Source organism: Euprymna scolopes, chromosome 12 (assembly GCF_053919585.1).
Source record: "Euprymna scolopes isolate OS-2025 chromosome 12, ASM5391958v1, whole genome shotgun sequence".
NCBI classification, from domain to species: domain Eukaryota; kingdom Metazoa; phylum Mollusca; class Cephalopoda; order Sepiida; family Sepiolidae; genus Euprymna; species Euprymna scolopes.
The window spans coordinates 134,253,894-134,279,083 of NC_136493.1; the positions used below are offsets into that span (position 1 = coordinate 134,253,894).

The 25,190-nt window shown below is 28.0% G+C and overlaps 1 protein-coding gene across 1 annotated transcript in view; it reads right to left on the reverse strand.

Moving 5' to 3' along the window:
* The window catches only part of LOC145291107 (uncharacterized), a 416,667-nt gene that overhangs the window by 211,473 nt on the left and 180,004 nt on the right, over positions 1-25,190 (reverse strand). Inside the window, exons 33-35 of the mRNA XM_080136623.1 lie at positions 12,778-13,046; positions 10,444-10,594; positions 2,966-3,871 (exon numbers count right to left, since the gene is read on the reverse strand). Of these exons, the coding sequence (XP_079992749.1) occupies positions 2,966-3,871; positions 10,444-10,594; positions 12,778-13,046 (1,326 nt within the window). The remainder of the gene's footprint in view (positions 1-2,965; positions 3,872-10,443; positions 10,595-12,777; positions 13,047-25,190) is intronic.

Genomic DNA, 25,190 nt, shown 5'->3' on the forward strand with positions numbered 1-25,190 from the left:
TTTCTTGGGGTGTTCACATAGACCTCTTTGTTTGTTACCATTTAATTCCTGATGAAACGCTTCCAAATTAAAAAAAATAAAATAGCCTACTCTCTCCAGAGAGCTTCGCTGTGTAATTGTGAACAAAATTTCTGCCCAGGAGATGGTTATTCTGTTATGTGAATACATGTATGGATTAACAGGTTATACTGAATTACGTGCTAAAGGTATTTTTTCATGGATGTTATTTTCTTTAGCAGAAAGTTTTCATCATTCTCCACAGACAGTGCCTAGTATTCCCAAATGCCCCCCACACACACACACACACACATATATATATATATATATATATATATATATATATATATATATATTTATATATATTAATGATGAGACGATTCCAATATTTTTCCTGATTTCGTACTAAATTTTCGATTCTAATACAATTACCAATTCCGATTCCAATTCTTTATAAATCTCTAAACGTTTAACAGTAGAGTTATTACCATATAAACGCGTTAAAAGTGCAGATATTTACTCAAGCATAAAAATACACTTACGGTAGATGATCTATAGATTTTAGTTTTACTGGTAATTTAAAGTCAATAAATACTTATTGGCTTTAAATTACTACCAGCAGTGGAAGATTTCACTTAAAAAAAAATCATATATAAAAGACAATTAGAAGAATCGTTTTGGGCATCTGATGTTGATTACAATATCCCCAACAGTTTTAATTTTTCCAATTCCCGATTCTGGTTCCTATTAATCGTTTCAACATGAATATATATATATATATATATATATATATATATATATATATATATATATATATATATATATATATATTGTGTATTTAGGCAGCATGTTTTCATTTAAACATGCATTGTTGAATAGCACGGAGTGTTCTTGTTTAATCATTTTTTTTTTTGTAGTTTCTCCATTTTTCGAATGATCGTTCTAATATCTCAGTCGAATTTGTGTAAGAAAGTTCCATAGTCGTTTTCGTCATCTGTTTTTTTTTTCTTTTTGTAAGTACTTTCAACTGATTATCTTCAGTCGTATTCAGGCAGTTTTTGATTACTGTTTTGTTTAAAATTTGGGTGCTTTTATGCGCTTCAGTTCAAATTACATTTAAATTACTTGAAATAGTGAAGCGTATCATGTGTATAAAAACAGGTTTTATCCCACTCTATCTGCTTCATTATTCTATATTTCATTTTTATGCTAGTATGTTTTTTTTTTCCATACTTAGTTTCTTTAAATAATTCAGCAGCAAAATTTCTATATGCATTTTGCTAACTCTTCTCCTATGATGGGAAGGAAGGCATTTATTCGAAACTCCATGGATTAAGGACTTTCATCTCTATTTGTGTTTCCTTTTCTGAATAATAAATATGTTTTTAACTCTTACTGAAGTATTTCTCGGCATATTTTATTAAACCTATGTACTTCCAAAATTCCAAAATCAATTCTCCCTAGTTGGTAGTTTATTACATCTCTAAAGGAAAATTATTACAATAAGCCAATGACCACGCTTCATACAGACAAAGGTTTGACTTACATCTACTTCTTATTCTATTGTTTTGTTTTTTATAGGGTAACACACCTTCTTTTGTGACTCTGTTGAATTAATAATTGAGCACTTATCTTTACACGTACGTGTTTGGTATAAAAAGGTATTCCATGCATTATTATTATTATTATTATTATTATTATTATTATTATTATTATTATTATTATTATTAAATAAAATGAAATATTTTACTTTAGAGACAAGAAAATATATTACCTCATTTCTGTAAATACAAAAAATGAAGTAATTCAAATACAATCGAATACTGCAAAGTAAATTTAGCTCAACGATTAGGAACTTAGGTTCCACAGAGTTCATATACAAAGCACATGAGAATACAATATTTATGACATAATTAATATTATATAATCATGTTCCAAAAATTCAACATCGACAAAAATTTGTTACACATGTTTCAGAAATTTTAATATTTTTTTAATATTTCCTGCTGAAAAAATAGATCATTTGTATTAAAATTTTCTGAAACATGTGTAACAAATTTTTGTCGATGTTGAATTTTTTGAACATGATTACATGTATATGTCGAATAATGTTACCATTATTGGCATCATATGTACACTGATGGTAAACGAATTGATCGATGGTAGAAAAGGGAAAGGAAAAGGAAGAAAAGGTGTGAAAGAAAAAAAGAGTAAAGAAACAAAAGTACAGAAAAGGAAAATAAATGAAAAAAACGAAAAAAATACAAATGAGAGAAAAGTTGAAAAAGAAAAAGACAGAAAGAAAAAGACGGAAAAAGGGAAAAAAGATGGGAAAAGGTAAAAAGAGAAAAGGGTAAAAAAAGATGAAAAAAAGAAGGAAGAGAAAGAGATAGACGGAAAAGTGGAAAAAAGATGAATGGGGAAAAACGATGACAAAAGAAAAAAATGTGGAAAATAAAGAAAATAAAAAAAAAATAGAAATGAAAGTGAAATACAAAAGAGTAGACGGGAAAGGGGAAAATTATACAAAAAGGAAAAAAAAAACATGGAAGAAGAAAAAGACGGAAAAGAAAGAAAAAAACCGAAAAGGAAAAAGGATAGAAAAAAGACGAAAAAAAAAGGTAGAAAAGATATACGGAAGAGAAAAATGGCCGCAGCGACAACGATGGAAAAAAAAAAGAAAATCGGAAAACAAATGCGAAAAAAAAATCTAACAAAAGAAAAGCGACAGGAAAAGGAAAAAGGGGGGGGGATGGAAAAGAGAAAAGACATAAAAGGAAGGCAGAAAAGACAAAAAAATGTTAGAAGACGGTTAAATAGACAGCAAAAGAGAAAAAAAGACGAAAACGAAAAAGAAATCTAATTGAGAAAAATAATTATAACTTCGGATTTTCTAGAAGACATGCTTATCAATTGTTTTTCCAAACATTCTGATAATAACTTTAGATAAATAAAAACGTAATCTTACTTTGAGTTGTCGGGTGTGGATGTGATGCTGAAAATGAAAATGGAGAAGGAGAAGCCTTAACTGCAGAAGTAAAACGACCCGCTGCGGGTGTTGTTGCCCTTTCGCGTGGAGCAGTAGTAGTTATAACAAATGGCGGACTTGAAGTTGCTTCAAACATCGGAGACATCCGAGTGGGTTCAGCAGCCGATGGGAAAGCAGATTCTGTGGCTGTTTTTTCAGGTAAACTAGCGCTTATTGCAGTTGGCCGAGAAGATGTGGGTTTAGATTCAACAGATGACACACTTGAACCTCCTGTGTTAAATGACACGCCAGGTTCACTGGGTTTTGATCCAGTTGAAAGTCTGGTTGTAGAAACCGGCTCATGAAATTGTGTGATACTAACTTCAGAAGACATGCTGGGTGTAACTTTGATTGAAGTTTCAGCAGGCGTTTTCAGTGTTTGTAGGTTCGACACAGAAGGTTCAGGGTGCGTTGGGCTAAACTTAACTCCAGTTGAAATAAGTGTTGTGGGTGTTTGCTGAACGGATTGAGAACGTAATGCAGTGTATACACTGGGTGTAGATCCAACCGCAGGTTTAACAATTGTTGAATTGGGTTGTTGCGAAGGCCATGCGCTTACTTTTGGTGTGCTTGTATGAGGTTGAAATGTTTTGGGAATATTTGTTACCAGTTTCTGTTCCACTGTTGACACGCTTGTAGTACTGGTTAGTTCTGTTTTCCATGTTTGACTTGGAGATCTGTTTAAAGATGTATATCTCCATAACGATGGTGTCTGCGTACCGGTTCCAGTATAGACCGAAACTGTTGAACTTTCTGCACCGAGAATGGTTGATTTAGAAATGGCAGGTTTTGGGGGCATGGAAGTGGTTCCTTCACTTTCGACTGTGCTGCCATATTTTGGAAAACCTGAATAGAAATTATATTTTGTTATTTGTTTTTAAATTGTGAATCAAAATGTGATAAAAACTTATTGTATTAATATTTATATATGTATTAATATATATTATAATTTTTTGTGAAGTACAAAATTTATAGATTGCAATTATGAAAGGGAAGACATTCATGATTAAAAGTATGGAAGAAATGGAAAAAAAACTTGTCTTCTTCGTGTACCTAGCGTTGTGCGGAATTTCCATAGTTTCTTTGCAAGTGATCTATCAAGAGCAACTAAATCCTGCCTCAATCTATATTGGCAAGGGCAAGTAGATCATGCATCAAAATGTCTTCAGAATGTTTCTTGATAAGGTAAATAATTTTAGGATACAAAAGAGTTATCTCCATTTAAACATAGAAATGATGAATTATTTATCCATTTAACATACGGTATACAGTCTATAGTAATTTAAACATGTAAAAGTAATCTGCTCATGAAACGTGTTTTCTTCAAAATGATAAAACCATATTTTCTCCTAAAACTAAAGAAATGGGATGTTAATTGTTGTAAAGGGTGTAGCTAAGTCATGATCGGTAACATGGTCTATTTAAATTTTCCATGTTTATTGTGATCATGTAATAAAGTCTGCTTAAATCTTTCTCGCCAAGGGCAGATAAATCCTGTCTCAAAAAGCCTCACAAATACTTCTCCACAAAGAAAAATAATAATAAAATATTTGATGCTTGTTTACGTTAGTTACGAAAGATATGTGGATGTGAGACACCCAGTTTCACATACACATATCTTTCGAAAGCACAATCGTGCTATCCAAACTAAAATGATCTCCAAAAGAGAATCCCATAAACTTTTCACTAAAAAATATCTGTATTATTTGGATTCATCGGACTATTGTTCTCATCCTGACTTTGATTTTCACAACATTTTGGTCGATATAACCTCCGACCTTCTTCAGGTGTATCTTGTCAAACTTGGGAATGTTTCTGTCGAACTCGGGAATTTGGACGGAATTTTGAACGGAACCCTTTATTCACTTCACGGGGTTAGCGTGCTCTTGTTCCGTCAGCCATGACTGGATAGAGGTCCTAAGTAATTCACAAATGTATTTTTCGGTCGTCCACACTGAGGATTGAACCTTCAACCTTCAGGAGAATATCACTTTTACAATTGATTTTTTCCCAGTACTCTAACCACTGTGCCACGGGTCTGTTGTTCACGACTTAGTAATAGGGAAAACCATTATACCAGTATATATATAAAAAACTACATTATTTATTTAAAACAAAACAAAACAAAGCAAAGTTCATATATTGGTGCAATAATTTGGTAGTCACATAAGGACGTGTGATAGTGGTCGTACGTGTTGACCTCTGTGGAAGTGTGCACAAATAGAGGTTATAGTTCATATTTTACACGAGCGATATACAGCTTAATTATAACAGTCTTGGATTGTTCATACTGTATTAGCTCTACGTGTAAGCATCTTAAAGGTAAGAATGTTTATACAAAAAATATGCAAGCCTACCTAACATTTCTGTTTGCCGGTCTTCGAGGGCATGCTTATGGAGCGTGTGGGTTTATATGCGTGCACTGTTTGATGCCAAGCGAAAAAGAGGGAAAAGTCAAGGGAAACGGAAGGCTATGTCAGAGGTCACAGAAAATGCATGCGTATCAAAGTTATGTGATGTTTGCACGTGCTCCACTCCATGCGTGTGGGTGGTACTGCACACAGCTTGTTCTGTGTCTGTGTGTTTGATCAAGACAAAGAAAATTTGGCAGGTGTAAACGGATCAGTATAGTTCCTTGCGGACAAGATACACCTGAAGAAGGTCCGAAGTTATATCGACCGAAACGTTGTGAAAATCACACTCAAGATGAGAACAGTAGTCCGATGAGTAATAATACAAATAATCACTCCTCATCTCAAAAATTCGGAAACGCCATAAAAAATATCTGACGAGAGCTAAATGAAGCTCGAAATGTGTTATGAAAATATTTAAAAATATTAAAGAATGATAAAAGTCCTAAAAATCAACAATTTTTTCTCTCATTGGAATCACAAAACCATTACTTTATACATACAACCACACACAAATATATATATATATATATATATATATATATATATATATATATATATATATATATATATATATAAAGCTGAATGTCTGTGCGTGTATCTGGTCACGAATAGGCTCCTATATGATTGACTATTATAGAAAATTGATCAGATATAATGATAGAAGATGTATCGAGATACAGAAATGGGTATGTTTGATCTGGCATAATGATGATTCATTAAAATTGTGGGGTCTGCGTACGCGCCTGGTCCAAAAAATATGGAAATAAAAAATTAAAAAATTAAAAAAAGCGTTTACAAGTGTTTTTGATATAGATGTACATAATAATACTTTGATAAGTATGTTTTAACTTAAATAGGGTTGGTATAATAAAATTGTGGGGTCTGTGTTCGCGCCTGACCTCCATAGAATGGAAATAGGCCCAAACTTTAATAAAGACTTTTCATATCTATCTGCATAAGTATACTTTGATAATTATGTTTTAGTTTGAAGAAATATGGTATAATAAAATTATGGGATGTTCGTTCGCGCCTGACCTCCATAGAATGGAAATATGTCACAAAGTTTAACAAGGTTTTTTAATATAGATCCACAGAATATTGTGATAAGGGTTTTAGTGTGAACAGGTATGGTATGATAAATTATGTAGTTTTTCTATTTTATTTTTACTATCATCATATTTTTCTTTGGTTTTGATACCCCCTAATTCGAAGCTATCTCTTTACAACCCTTCCTTTTCATAACCTATCATACTTTCATAAATCAGAGTCCATTTTCTGTAGGCTGTTTTTGAACCCAGTCAACGACGAGTACTTTTGCTAGTATATATATATATATATATATATATATATATATATATATATATATCTATAAAAACAGAGATGTGTGTGCCACAGACGATTTCTGATTGGTTAATCCAATAATCACATCTCCTAAAAAACTATGGTTCGTAGGCTCTTAATTTTACCATAAAATATTATGGCTTTATTTATTGTCCATCTTGGAAGGGTTTAATTTTTTTCTAACTTGTTTATTTACAAATTAAAAAAATACGAATCTTACACAATCTTACAATCCAACCTACGACATCCACGGCCGCCATTCTGCTAGGCGCAGACACGTACACAACACGAAAACAATGTTTTGAAAATCTAGCAAAAATTAATTTTCCTGAAATTTTTCAATATTTAAAAATAAATTATGCCGGCTGATAAAATTTTTAAACCTTTTTTAAAGCTAGAAAGATAAAATTTAAAAATACTTATTTTTATGTAAAACGCGCGTTCCCTCGTGGTCTTTTCATTTCGGGTTTGTATTACTGTACACATAGATTCGAAAAAGGTGTCAAAAAAACAAATATATAACAAATAAATGTTATCAAAGGCAAGATAAGTTACTTTTCTACCAAACTTCGTGTTTTTATTCAATGTAACACATTTATTCAGCTCGAAAAACGGGTGTGTATTACTGTACACATAGATTCGAAGAAGTTGATAAGATACGAAACAAAACACGCGCACACACGCACACACACTCACGTCCACTACCGTCCTTGGCTACGTCACGTTGTTATGGCAACACGATAAATACACAGTAAATTTGATTTTCTTCATTTCTACGCAAATATTACGCAATCTATATCTATCTATCTATCTATATCTATCTATCTATCTATCTTCTATCTATCTATATCTATCTATCTATCTTATCTATCTATCTATCTATCTATCTTCTATATCTATCTATCTATCTATCTATCTATCTATATCTATCTATCTATCTTCTATCTATCTATATCTATATCTTATTAACTTTACTTGATCCCTAAACAATAAATGTTAAAAGGTCATAATAGGGGTCAAAGTTTTAAAAAATTGACCCTTTTTTTTTTTTTCTCAGCATTAACCTCAAAACACCTGGGCAACGCCGGGCACCGATTGCTAGTATATATATATATATATATATATATATATATATATATATATATATATATATATATATATATATATATATATATATATATATATTAGTATTTCAAAAGACTATGTTGTATTATTGATGATAATATAAGTGTTGTGTGTTGTAAATGAAAATAATTCACATTTATTCAGGTAGATTATATGTCAATTAGATAAAAATGTAAATATAATTTATAGAAGACAGTAAAACATAGAGGTGTAAAAGTTAAACACGAACTGAAGAACTAAATTTTTGTTGTTTTAATATTTTTTATATGTAAAAATATAAAAAAGTATATTGTATTTACAAAAAAAAAACTGGTGTTGATAAAAACAGATGGAAGTGGAAAAACTCATTCCACTATTTAAAAAACACTCTTATTAAATCTCTATGAACCATCCAAATAATTTATTGTAAATGCAAATAAATTGTTTGTAATTATTATAGTTTCAACATTAATGTTGTGGATTATTTTGTCTGTATTCTTATTCCGGTTTATATCACATTATAAATATTTATGTAGATACTTGATCACAAATGATTTAATGAACATTTGATTGCAAATCGATTCCAATTTCTGTGGAATGCAATGGCTTCGATATGCACGATTAAATTATAGTTGAATACACATCTGACGAAGGGAAATATTCCTGAAATATCATATTGTAACTTTCATGAAAACACACTGACGAAAGTAGAAATATAATAAAAGTATATAAAAATATCCGCCTGTAACTACCGAATCTAGAGGAGAAAAAGCGATATAATTTTTACATATATATATATATATAAAGATAATTCTAATATCACATTTAATTTTATTAATAAAAAGTTAATCTGCATCACTAATTCCACCGTTATATGTTTTCATTTGCTTCCTTTCGTGTTTATCCATTACACCTCGGCATTGTATTACCTTCTCTAAATTTCCTTTGTATACATATTAAACAATGCTTCAAGCAAACCACATTAACCTTTAAACATTTGATAAATTTTATGACTGTCATTGAAGATATTTTGTATATCATAAATTTTGTAATAGCTGTGTCCCCTTGTTATAACTCTAAAGTTGAGAAGAGTTATTGCCCTTAGTTGTTATTAATTCTTTGTATAATGGCGTCTTAAATAAAGCATGTGTTGACCCAGCTCTCGTCTTATCTATTTATTATTGCAGCTATCCTGACCGATTAACCCTAAAATATAACATGGTGTTAGAAACGGAATTAGAATTATTATACAAAAAATGAAACGAATTGGAATAATGAATTAGCCGTGACACTTGTTTTTGCTTCACGAGGATTAAAAAAAAAATAAATAAATAAATTGTTTGTAATTATTATAGTTTCAACATTGATGTTGTGGATTAACTTGTCTGTATTCTTATTCCGGTTTATACCACATTATAAATATTTATGTAGATACTTGATCACGAATGATTTAATGAACATTTGATTTAAAATCAATTCAAATTTCTGGGGAATTTCTTTCATTTACAACGGCTTTGATATGTACGTTTGAATTAAAGTTGGAAACACATTTGACGAAGGGAAATGTTCCCGAAATATCATGTCATATGAAACTTCCATAAAAACACACTGACTCAAGTAGAGATATAATATAATATAATTACAGCATATAAAATATCTGCCTATAATTGCCAAATCTAAAAGAGAAAAAGCAAGATCATTTTATTATATATATAGATAATTTCTATATTATATTTAATTTTATTAATATTAATAAAAAGCGAGACTGCATAGCTAATTCCACCGTTATATGTCTTTGTTTGCTTCACTTCGTGTTTATCCGTTACACCTCGGAGTTCTATAAATTACATTTATATACACACTAGAAAATGTTTCAAGCAAACTACATTAACCTCTAACATTTGATAAATTTTATGACTGCCATTGAAGATATTTTGTATGTCATAAATGTTGTGATAATTTTGCCTCTGAAGTTGAGAAGAGTTATTGCCCTTGTCCGTTATTGTTCTTCATGTAATGGCGTCTTAAATAAAGCATGTGTTTACCTAGCTCTTGTCTTATCAATTTATTATTGCAGCTATCCTGGCCGATTAACCCTATAATATAACATGGTGTTAGAAACGGAATTAGAATTATTATACCAAAAAATGAAACGAATTGGAATAATGAATTAGCCGTGGCATTTGTTTTTGCTCCACAAGGATTTAAAAAAAAACAAAAAAAAAAACGAACACGTGTGTAAGCGCTAAACAAAAAAGGTAAGGTAATTATCTTTATACCATAAGATATAAGAAAAATGAATTATCTTTAAACTATAAGATATAATTATCCGTTACACTTCTGCATTGTATTGCCTTCTTTAAATTACTTTTATACATACACTAAACAATGCTTCAACCGAACTACATCAACCTATTGTAAATATAATGTAATAATAAATGCTACTTAAATGACTAACAAGTGTTTTATTATTATTATTATTATTATTATTATTATTATTATTATTATTATTATTATTATCATCATTATAAACCATCCACAAATTATAAGAATACATACCTGTATAGTTGCTACAAACAATCATAAACAATCCACTCACTTGTGCTTCATTGTGCTCATGGTAAAATGTTAGTTGTATAGACTTTACCATAAGTCCATTTGGAGTGAAAAAGGATATCTTTTTGTTCACTGTGTTCTGAACTGATCGAACCTGAAGTTAAATATAAGTATATGTACACAATATTATAAACCAGATATCTATTGATATACGAAACACAATTTAAACACAATTAATTATAGATAAGTTTGAGGTTTATAAAGGGTGTTACAATGCGATATTAAGGTTATGCGCACGGGGTGATTATTTTTGTTTATTTCAATTTATTTCTGTAAGAACAATTGAGACTTCTTTGTATTATTGTATTTACTACAATATTTTTTATATAACCAGATGTACCCTGCGTTGCCTGATATTGCATGTAACGTTTAATTCCTTTAAAAAAAAGATGAAGTAAAAAACGAAAAGAAACTGAGACATGTGCATGCGAGTATTATGTTTTTTCTAAACAGTTCATTTTTTTGTAAGTAAAAAAATACTCGATCTGAAATCGAAAGAAACAGGGATATAACATTTTAAATTATTAAAATCAATAATTTGATTATGAATAAAGGACATAGATACACCACTCAAACTTGCATCCATCCATAGATACTTTGAATTAACTATTACATAAAAGAGAAAGAAAGTATACTTTGAATGAAGTAAAATACGCATCAAGTGCGCTTGAAAGCCAAATCACAATGTAATATTAGGAAAATAAACAAATATTTTACTTGTTTGAAATTTATAACATAATTATATTTCGGAACTAAACTCCATCTTCAGTATGTTGTTTTATTCCTTTCTTTTTTTTTTTTCTTCTTTCTTGCCATGTTGTAAAGTTGGAGGAAGAAAAGTCTGTTTGTAAAGAGCCGCGCGTTGTATCTCAGCGGTTGTATTTTGAAATGTTGGAACAGTGCGTAGGCAACGCGAGAATGAGGGTGAGAAAGAGTGTGAGTTCCATATAGAAACGTTGATTTAATTTGAATAAAATAAAATACGCATCAAGTGAATGATTATGTTATGATTTGGCTTTCAAGCGCACTTGATGCATATTTTATTCAAATTAAATCAGCGTTTCTATATGGAACTCACACCCTTAAATAAATTATGCTTACTTTTTCTCTTAATGACTTCGTTATTCATTTTTTAGTGAAAATATATTAAGATCTAGGAAAGTACCAGTCCCAGGACGGGTAATTACCCGAACAGAATAGTTTCACACCACTTATATGTCTCATTACAAAGATTAAATTCAAGGTATATTACTACTAAACCTTATGTCTAGATAGTAATTGTCTGTATTTTTTAGATGAGTTGTTTTCATTGATTGAGATTGACAAGTGACATATGGCCGAGTGGTCCTAGACGTTGTATCAAAGTTTACAGTTACCCAAAGGTGCTGAGTTCAATCCTGAACGAAGGCAGTGAAAAAGTAACATTGAAAAACAGAGAATCAGCAACTATGTCCCAAAGCCTAGCTGGAGTCCGAACACGGTACCCCCGTAATAATAATAAAGGGTTGGGTTCGAGACTCCTAACAAACCGTTCACCTGACGAAGGCCGGAGGGCAAAACGGCCGAAACGTTGTGACAATAACAACCAAGATGAGGAAGTCAGTCCGACAATCTCAATCAACTTATGTCTAGAATCCTTATTTCAATTTTGATCAAAATTCATAGTATGATTTGGATTTTAGAAAAATGTTTCAAATTTAAAGCTTTGCTGAGGAAGTTTTAGGAAGAAATTAAAATTAGGCATTCAACATGATAGCAACTTTCTGTCAAATAAGACAATGACATTCCGCATCCAATTTGATGCATTGCAGCATCTGCTGTGGCTATACAGTTCAAAGTAGGAATTGGTTCTCTGGATACAGGCCTGGGTAATAAGGAGACCTAGGTTTGCCCAGGTACCCGAGTCCCTTTCTCTGCTGGCAAAGTCCAATGGAAAGGCAACCAATACGGTCAAAGCCAGCGCATCTGCGGGAGTTGTCAGAAAGATGTTGCCGCGCCTCACCATCCACCTATGGTGACTCCAACCTGGATTTTATGTCAGGGTTTACTCCCTTAGCCTTTGTCTTTCCCAAGCAATCCACAAGGCAGTGGAGCATTTAACACACTTATAAATAATGGGAGTTGCCATAAAATGCTGAAGCAACACCTTCACTTGTGTGTGTGAGAAAGAGAGAGAGAGACAGACAGACAGACAAAAACACCACAAAGAAATTAAAGCAAATATTTTAATATGAATCGATCGTTTTTATGCAAGGATTATTAACAGTGATAACTTACCTTTTTTTCAATAATGTTCGCGTCTTTGTCTAGGTAAATTATAGACACAATGGCCACATTTTCCACAAAAAATGACACTTCGAATAGCCTTGTTGGTGCGTCTCCTAGAAAATCAATAAATAGGGTCTCGTCCGGGTACATATCAAGTTTCAAAGAAGTGTTTGTTGGAGACTCTAATGCATACGCAGCCATTAGACTCTGATTTGTAGAGGAAGAACTGACGTTTAAAAATGGGGAAGATCGGGAGAGTTTTTGCTTCTCACATGGCTCTGCATAAGAAAAAACAAAACAAAATTAAATAATGAAACATGCGAAAGGTTACAAAAGCATTTATATTGATTATGATTTTGCGTAATTTATTAATTCTTTTAATCTATTTCCATTCTTTCGACGACTGTTCTCATTTTGGATGTTATTATCACAACGTTTCGGCCGATGTAACATCCGATCTTTTCATATGTCTCTTGTTAAACTGTGAAATGTGTACAGAATTTCGAAGGAAATCACGGGTGTAGCTTGTCCTTCCATCAGACATGACTGGGTCAAATTCTGAAGTAATGTTATGTTGGGCCTTTTGGCTATGATCACAGTGTAGTATCTGTGTTATGTTGTGGCGGGCAATGCCAAAGGTCTGAACTATTATTATTATTATTATTGATTTGTTAACTGTATTGTAGAAAAAGATATGCAGAGAGAATTTTTTGAACGAAAGGGATGTTTAGCTAAAATATTTATGTTAAAATCTAACGGAGGAATTTTAACTTAGAATTAGAAATGTTTATGAATAAAATATCACAGAGATATTTATGTGGTAAAAGAGATTTAGGAATGCAATACTCTAAACAATAAACACCGGAATTGACCTGGTAACAAAGAAAGAGTAAGTTTTGATAGACTAGAGATACAAATAAGAGAGAGAGAGAGAGAGAGAGAGAGAATGTGGGAACCGTTCACAAGAGGTGGTTGGCTTTGTCAGTCGTGGAAACCTTCAACTGAGTCAAGAGACGACGTAAAGACACTAAAAAAAAAGAAAGCGTGGTAAATTCCTAAGGGAAACACCTGTGAATATGAGAATAAACGAGCTAAACAAAAAGAAGTCCTATTGTTACTGCTTCATAGTGAAATGCTTTCTTGCAATGTAAAAGAGACGAAGGGTGCATCAACCTAAGGTTAGTAGTCCGTTATCAAATGGCCCTTGTGTGCTTATATGTCATGTTAGTTGAACCTGTCTCGAACTAATAACTGTTACCTTGCCCATGTTACGTGAACTATGTTTGAATATGTATAAACACGAACACACACACTCCTACAACATTACGACCATGTAATCCCTACAGCCACCTATCTTGAAAATGCTGCTGTGAAACCTGACATAGTTATATGGAATAAGTCAGAGAGAGTTGCAACCTTGATTGAAGTGAGTGTTCCTAATGATGGCGGTCTTAACAGAGCTGAAAGAGAGAAACAGACCAAATACCAAGGTCTCATGTATGATATGAAAAGAAACTGGAACCTAAAGGGGATATCGATCATACCAGTTATCATAGGTGCCACAGGACTTATGAAGAAGATACTGAAGTCCTACCTAACTAATATTCCTGGTGAACCAAGTGCAAAAGAGATTCAGACAATTGCACTTAAGGGAACAGCGAGGATATTAAAAAGAGCTCTCGGTTGGTTTCAATAAAAAAGCGGGGCAATGTTGGCAGCTGGTTTGGCTGCCCCATACCCGGCATTACAATCTTCAAAGGAAGAAAAAAAAAAAAACAACGAACATTTATTACCACTAAACGATGCGAGCATCGGTTTCATACACACGCATATCATATAGACTAGACGTGCATGAACATACTCGATATTTACAAACCGATCATTGATGATTGGCTAAGCATTAAAAATCACGGTCAGAACAGAAGGTGAGAAAAAATCTGTATAAGCATTAGAAACGGTTTAATATTGTTGTTTTTACTTAATATTAATAAACGATGAATCATTTCGTGTTAAAATTCAGTTAGTATTACGCATATAACTTTAGAAAAGCAAACTTGAAATGTGTCAACTTTATGATGAATAGAGCGACATCAGATCAAATTTGGTCGCCATCTTCTTTTGATTTCATTATAAGGTTGAGATTGTTTCAAGCGTGTTTTTCTCAAGTTATATACGCTATACTAACTAGATTTTTACTCAAAATGATTCTCATTTATAAATATTTAATAAAAATAATAAGATAAAACCATTTTACTGCATATACAGTTTTTTTTTTTTCTCACATTCTGCTTTGGTCATAATCCTTAACACTTACCCATATTTTTAGAATCATATGTACTGAGGATTAACCTTCAACCCCAAGAAGACTGCCACTTGGAACTGACTATTAGTTAATACTTACATCTGTTGCAGTATGGGTCCTTACAGACAATCATAGTATGAATTTTAGATATGTACTTTTACTACTTATTACTGTTAATTATATAGACTAGTGTACTTTTACTACTTATTATATAGACTGGTGTACTTTTATTACTTATTACTGTTAATTATATAGACTGATGTACTTTTATTACTTATTACTGTTAATTATCTAGACTGATGTACTTTTATTACTTATTACTGTTAATTATATAGACTGGTGTACTTTTATTACTTATTACTGTTAATTATATAGACTGATGTACTTTTATTACTTATTACTGTTAATTATCTAGACTGATGTACTTTTATTACTTATTACTGTTAATTATATAGACTGGTGTACTTTTATTACTTATTACTGTTAATTATATAGACTGATGTACTTTTATTACTTATTACTGTTAATTATCTAGACGGATGTACTTTTATTACTTATTACTGTTAATTATATAGACTGATGTACTTTTATTACTTCTTACTGTTAATTATATAGACTGGTGTACTTTTATTACTTATTACTGTTAATTATATAGACTGATGTACTTTTATTACTTATTACTGTTAATTATCTAGACGGATGTACTTTTATTACTTATTACTGTTAATTATATAGACTGATGTACTTTTATTACTTATTACTGTTAATTATATAGACTGGTGTACTTTTATTACTTATTACTGTTAATTATATAGACTGATGTACTTTTATTACTTATTACTGTTAATTATATAGACTGGTGTACTTTTATTACTTATTACTGTTAATTATATAGACTGATGTACTTTTATTACTTATTACTGTTAATTATCTAGACTGATGTACTTTTACTGCTTATTACTGTTAATTATCTAGACTGATGTACTTTTATTACTTATTACTGTTAATTATCTAGACTGATGTACTTTTATTACTTATTACTGTTAATTATATAGACTGGTGTACTTTTATTACTTATTACTGTTAATTATATAGACTGATGTACTTTTATTACTTATTACTGTTAATTATCTAGACTGATGTACTTTTATTACTTATTACTGTTAATTATCTAGACGGATGTACTTTTATTACTTATTACTGTTAATTATCTAGACTGATGTACTTTTATTACTTATTACTGTTAATTATCTAGACGGATGTACTTTTATTACTTATTACTGTTAATTATATAGACTGATGTACTTTTATTACTTATTACTGTTAATTATATAGACTGGTGTACTTTTATTACTTATTACTGTTAATTATATAGACTGATGTACTTTTATTACTTATTACTGTTAATTATCTAGACTGGTGTACTTTTATTACTTATTACTGTTAATTATATAGACTGATGTATTTTTATTACTTATTACTGTTAATTATATAGACTGATGTACTTTTATTACTTATTACTGTTAATTATCTAGACTGGTGTACTTTTATTACTTATTACTGTTAATTATATAGACTGATGTACTTTTATTACTTATTACTGTTAATTATATAGACTGATGTACTTTTATTACTTATTACTGTTAATTATCTAGACTGGTGTACTTTTATTACTTATTACTGTTAATTATCAAGACTGATGTACTTTTATTTCTTATTACTGTTAATTATATAGACTGATGTACTTTTATTACTTATTACTGTTAATTATATAGACTGGTGTACTTTTATTACTTATTACCGTTAATTATCTAGACTGATGTACTTTTATTACTTATTACTGTTAATTATATAGACTGATGTACTTTTATTACTTATTACTGTTAATTATATAGACTGATGTACTTTTATTACTTATTACTGTTAATTATCTAGACTGATGTACTTTTATTACTTATTACTGTTAATTATCAAGACTGATGTACTTTTATTTCTTATTACTGTTAATTATATAGACTGGTGTACTTTTATTACTTATTACTGTTAATTATATATACTGGTGTACTTTTATTACTTATTACTGTTAATTATATAGACTGATGTACTTTATTACTTATTACTGTTAATTATATAGACTGATGTACTTTTATTACTTATTACTGTTAATTATATAGACTGGTGTACTTTTATTACTTATTACTGTTAATTATCTAGACTGATGTACTTTTATTACTTATTACTGTTAATTATATAGACTGGTGTACTTTTATTACTTATTACTGTTAATTAAATAGACTGATGTACTTTTATTACTTATGACTGTTAATTATCTAGACTGATGTACTTTTATTACTTATTACTGTTAATTATATAGACTGGTGTACTTTTATTACTTATTACTGTTAATTATATAGACTGATGTACTTTTATTACTTATTACTGTTAATTATATTGACTGGTGTACTTTTATTACTTATTACTTTTAATTATATAGACTGATGTACTTTTATTACTTATTACTGTTAATTATCTAGACTGGTGTACTTTTATTACTTATTACTGTTAATTATCTAGACTGATGTACTTTTATTACTTATTACTGTTAATTATCTAGACTGATGTACTTTTATTACTTATTACTGTTAATTATATAGACTGATGTACTTTTATTACTTATTACTGTTAATTATATAGACTGGTGTACTTTTATTACTTATTACTGTTAATTATATAGACTGATGTACTTTTATTACTTATTACTGTTAATTATATAGACTGGTGTACTTTTATTACTTATTACTGTTAATTATATAGACTGATGTACTTTTATTACTTATTACTGTTAATTATCTAGACTGATGTACTTTTACTGCTTATTACTGTTAATTATCTAGACTGATGTACTTTTATTACTTATTACTGTTAATTATCTAGACTGATGTACTTTTATTACTTATTACTGTTAATTATATAGACTGGTGTACTTTTATTACTTATTACTGTTAATTATATAGACTGATGTACTTTTATTACTTATTACTGTTAATTATCTAGACTGATGTACTTTTATTACTTATTACTGTTAATTATCTAGACGGATGTACTTTTATTACTTATTACTGTTAATTATCTAGACTGATGTACTTTTATTACTTATTACTGTTAATTATCTAGACGGATGTACTTTTATTACTTATTACTGTTAATTATATAGACTGATGTACTTTTATTACTTATTACTGTTAATTATATAGACTGGTGTACTTTTATTACTTATTACTGTTAATTATATAGACTGATGTACTTTTATTACTTATTACTGTTAATTATATAGACTGATGCACTTTTATTACTTATTACTGTTAATTATATAGACTGATGTACTTTTATTACTTATTACTGTTAATTATCTAGACTGGTGTACTTTTATTACTTATTACTGTTAATTATATAGACTGATGTATTTTTATTACTTATTACTGTTAATTATATAGACTGATGTACTTTTATTACTTATTACTGTTAATTATCTAGACTGGTGTACTTTTATTACTTATTACTGTTAATTATATAGACTGATGTACTTTTATTACTTATTACTGTTAATTATATAGACTGGTGTACTTTTATTACTTATTACTGTTAATTATCTAGACTGGTGTACTTTTATTACTTATTACTGTTAATTATCAAGACTGATGTACTTTTATTTCTTATTACTGTTAATTATATAGACTGAGTTACTTTTATTACTTATTACTGTTAATTATATAGACTGGTGTACTTTTATTACTTATTACCGTTAATTATCTAGACTGGTGTACTTTTATTACTTATTACTGTTAATTATATAGACTGATGTACTTTTATTACTTATTACTGTTAATTATATAGACTGATGTACTTTTATTACTTATTACTGTTAATTATCTAGACTGATGTACTTTTATTACTTATTACTGTTAATTATCAAGACTGATGTACTTTTATTTCTTATAACTGTTAATTATATAGACTGGTGTACTTTTATTACTTATTACTGTTAATTATATAGACTGGTGTACTTTTATTACTTATTACTGTTAATTATCAAGACTGATGTACTTTTATTTCTTATTACTGTTAATTATATAGACTTGTGTACTTTTATTACTTATTACTGTTAATTATCTAGACTGGTGTACTTTTATTACTTATTACTGTTAATTATCAAGACTGATGTACTTTTATTTCTTATTACTGTTAATTATATAGACTGATGTACTTTTATTACTTATTACTGTTAATTATATAGACTGGTGTACTTTTATTACTTATTACCGTTAATTATCTAGACTGATGTACTTTTATTACTTATTACTGTTAATTATCTAGACTGATGTACTTTTATTACTTATTACTGTTAATTATATAGACTGATGTACTTTTATTACTTATTACTGTTAATTATCTAGACTGATGTACTTTTATTACTTATTACTGTTAATTATCAAGACTGATGTACTTTTATTTCTTATTACTGTTAATTATATAGACTGGTGTACTTTTATTACTTATTACTGTTAATTATATAGACTGGTGTACTGTTATTACTTATTACTGTTAATTATATAGACTGATGTACTTTTATTACTTATTACTGTTAATTATATAGACTGATGTACTTTTATTACTTATTACTGTTAATTATATAGACTGGTGTACTTTTATTACTTATTACCGTTAATTATCTAGACTGATGTACTTTTATTACTTATTACTGTTAATTATATAGACTGGTGTACTTTTATTACTTATTACTGTTAATTATATAGACTGGTGTACTTTTATTACTTATTACTGTTAATTATATAGACTGATGTACTTTTATTACTTATTACTGTTAATTATCTAGACTGATGTACTTTTATTACTTATTACTGTTAATTATATAGACTGGTGTACTTTTATTACTTATTACTGTTAATTAAATAGACTGATGTACTTTTATTACTTATGACTGTTAATTATCTAGACTGATGTACTTTTATTACTTATTACTGTTAATTATATAGACTGGTGTACTTTTATTACTTATTACTGTTAATTATATAGACTGATGTACTTTTATTACTTATTACTGTTAATTATATTGACTGGTGTACTTTTATTACTTATTACTTTTAATTATATAGACTGATGTACTTTTATTACTTATTACTGTTAATTATCTAGACTGGTGTACTTTTATTACTTATTACTGTTAATTATCTAGACTGATGTACTTTTATTACTTATTACTGTTAATTATCTAGACTGATGTACTTTTATTACTTATTACTGTTAATTATATAGACTGATGTACTTTTATTACTTATTACTGTTAATTATATAGACTGATGTACTTTTATTACTTATTACGGTTTATTATATAGACTGATGTACTTTTATTACTTATTACTGTTAATTATCTAGACTGGTGTACTTTTATTACTTATTACTGTTAATTATCTAGACTGATGTACTTTTATTACTTATTACTGTTAATTATCTAGACTGGTGTACTTTTATTACTTATTACTGTTAATTATATAGACTGATGTACTTTTATTACTTATTACTGTTAATTATATAGACTGATGTACTTTTATTACTTATTACTGTTAATTATCTAGACTGGTGTACTTTTATTACTTATTACTGTTAATTATCTAGACTGATGTACTTTTATTACTTATTACTGTTAATTATCTAGACTGATGTACTTTTATTACTTATTACTGTTAATTATATAGACTGATGTACTTTTATTACTTATTACTGTTAATTATCTAGACTGATGTACTTTTATTACTTATTACTGTTAATTATATAGACTGGTGTACTTTTATTACTTATTACTGTTAATTATATAGACTGATGTACTTTTATTACTTATTACTGTTAATTATATAGACTGGTGTACTTTTATTACGTATTACTGTTAATTATATAGACTGGTGTACTTTTATTACTTATTACTGTTAATTATATAGACTGATGTACTTTTATTACTTATTACTGTTAATTATCTAGACTGGTGTACTTTTATTACTTATTACTGTTAATTATCTAGACTGATGTACTTTTATTACTTATTACTGTTAATTATATAGACTGGTGTACTTTTATTACTTATTACTGTTAATTATATAGACTGGTGTACTTTTATTACTTATTACTGTTAATTATATAGACTGGTGTACTTTTATTACATATTACTGTTAATTATATAGACTGATGTACTTTTATTACTTATTACTGTTAATTATATAGACTGATGTACTTTTATTACTTATTACTGTTAATTATCTAGACTGGTGTACTTTTATTACTTATTACTGTTAATTATCTAGACTGATGTACTTTTATTACTTATTACTGTTAATTATCTAGACTGATGTACTTTTATTACTTATTACTGTTAATTATATAGACTGATGTACTTTTATTACTTATTACTGTTAATTATATAGACTGGTGTACTTTTATTACTTATTACTGTTAATTATATAGACTGATGTACTTTTATTACTTATTACTGTTAATTATATAGACTGGTGTACTTTTATTACTTATTACTGTTAATTATATAGACTGATGTACTTTTATTACTTATTACTGTTAATTATCTAGACTGATGTACTTTTACTGCTTATTACTGTTAATTATCTAGACTGATGTACTTTTATTACTTATTACTGTTTATTATCTAGACTGATGTACTTTTATTACTTATTACTGTTAATTATATAGACTGGTGTACTTTTATTACTTATTACTGTTAATTATATAGACTGATGTACTTTTATTACTTATTACTGTTAATTATCTAGACTGATGTACTTTTATTACTTATTACTGTTAATTATCTAGACGGATGTACTTTTATTACTTATTACTGTTAATTATCTAGACTGGTGTACTTTTATTACTTATTACTGTTAATTATCTAGACGGATGTACTTTTATTACTTATTACTGTTAATTATATAGACTGATGTACTTTTATTACTTATTACTGTTAATTATATAGACTGGTGTACTTTTATTACTTATTACTGTTAATTATATAGACTGATGTACTTTTATTACTTATTACTGTTAATTATATAGACTGATGCACTTTTATTACTTATTACTGTTAATTATATAGACTGATGTACTTTTATTACTTATTACTGTTAATTATCTAGACTGGTGTACTTTTATTACTTATTACTGTTAATTATATAGACTGATGTACTTTTATTACTTATTACTGTTAATTATATAGACTGGTGTACTTTTATTACTTATTACTGTTAATTATCAAGACTGATGTACTTTTATTTCTTATTACTGTTAATTATATAGACTGAGTTACTTTTATTACTTATTACTGTTAATTATATAGACTGGTGTACTTTTATTACTTATTACCGTTAATTATCTAGACTGGTGTACTTTTATTACTTATTACTGTTAATTATATAGACTGATGTACTTTTATTACTTATTACTGTTAATTATATAGACTGATGTACTTTTATTACTTATTACTGTTAATTATCTAGACTGATGTACTTTTATTACTTATTACTGTTAATTATCAAGACTGATGTACTTTTATTTCTTATAACTGTTAATTATATAGACTGGTGTACTTTTATTACTTATTACTGTTAATTATATAGACTGGTGTACTTTTATTACTTATTACTGTTAATTATCAAGACTGATGTACTTTTATTTCTTATTACTGTTAATTATATAGACTTGTGTACTTTTATTACTTATTACTGTTAATTATCTAGACTGGTGTACTTTTATTACTTATTACTGTTAATTATCAAGACTGATGTACTTTTATTTCTTATTACTGTTAATTATATAGACTGATGTACTTTTATTACTTATTACTGTTAATTATATAGACTGGTGTACTTTTATTACTTATTACCGTTAATTATCTAGACTGATGTACTTTTATTACTTATTACTGTTAATTATCTAGACTGATGTACTTTTATTACTTATTACTGTTAATTATATAGACTGATGTACTTTTATTACTTATTACTGTTAATTATCTAGACTGATGTACTTTTATTACTTATTACTGTTAATTATCAAGACTGATGTACTTTTATTTCTTATTACTGTTAATTATATAGACTGGTGTACTTTTATTACTTATTACTGTTAATTATATAGACTGGTGTACTGTTATTACTTATTACTGTTAATTATATAGACTGATGTACTTTTATTACTTATTACTGTTAATTATATAGACTGATGTACTTTTATTACTTATTACTGTTAATTATATAGACTGGTGTACTTTTATTACTTATTACCGTTAATTATCTAGACTGATGTACTTTTATTACTTATTACTGTTAATTATATAGACTGGTGTACTTTTATTACTTATTACTGTTAATTATATAGACTGGTGTACTTTTATTACTTATTACTGTTAATTATATAGACTGATGTACTTTTATTACTTATTACTGTTAATTATCTAGACTGATGTACTTTTATTACTTATTACTGTTAATTATATAGACTGGTGTACTTTTATTACTTATTACTGTTAATTAAATAGACTGATGTACTTTTATTACTTATGACTGTTAATTATCTAGACTGATGTACTTTTATTACTTATTACTGTTAATTATATAGACTGGTGTACTTTTATTACTTATTACTGTTAATTATATAGACTGATGTACTTTTATTACTTATTACTGTTAATTATATTGACTGGTGTACTTTTATTACTTATTACTTTTAATTATATAGACTGATGTACTTTTATTACTTATTACTGTTAATTATCTAGACTGGTGTACTTTTATTACTTATTACTGTTAATTATCTAGACTGATGTACTTTTATTACTTATTACTGTTAATTATCTAGACTGATGTACTTTTATTACTTATTACTGTTAATTATATAGACTGATGTACTTTTATTACTTATTACTGTTAATTATATAGACTGATGTACTTTTATTACTTATTACGGTTTATTATATAGACTGATGTACTTTTATTACTTATTACTGTTAATTATCTAGACTGGTGTACTTTTATTACTTATTACTGTTAATTATCTAGACTGATGTACTTTTATTACTTATTACTGTTAATTATCTAGACTGGTGTACTTTTATTACTTATTACTGTTAATTATATAGACTGATGTACTTTTATTACTTATTACTGTTAATTATATAGACTGATGTACTTTTATTAATTATTACTGTTAATTATCTAGACTGGTGTACTTTTATTACTTATTACTGTTAATTATCTAGACTGATGTACTTTTATTACTTATTACTGTTAATTATCAAGACTGATGTACTTTTATTACTTATTACTGTTAATTATATAGACTGATGTACTTTTATTACTTATTACTGTTAATTATCTAGACTGATGTACTTTTATTACTTATTACTGTTAATTATATAGACTGGTGTACTTTTATTACTTATTACTGTTAATTATATAGACTGATGTACTTTTATTACTTATTACTGTTAATTATATAGACTGGTGTACTTTTATTACGTATTACTGTTAATTATATAGACTGGTGTACTTTTATTACTTATTACTGTTAATTATATAGACTGATGTACTTTTATTACTTATTACTGTTAATTATCTAGACTGGTGTACTTTTATTACTTATTACTGTTAATTATCTAGACTGATGTACTTTTATTACTTATTACTGTTAATTATATAGACTGGTGTACTTTTATTACTTATTACTGTTAATTATATAGACTGGTGTACTTTTATTACTTATTACTGTTAATTATATAGACTGGTGTACTTTTATTACATATTACTGTTAATTATATAGACTGATGTACTTTTATTACTTATTACTGTTAATTATATAGACTGGTGTACTTTCATTACGTATTACTGTTAATTATATAGACTGGTGTACTTTTATAACTTATTACTGTTAATTATATAGACTGATGTACTTTTATTACTTATTACTGTTAATTATCTAGACTGGTCTACTTTTATTACTTATTACTGTTAATTATATAGACTGATGTACTTTTATTACTTATTAC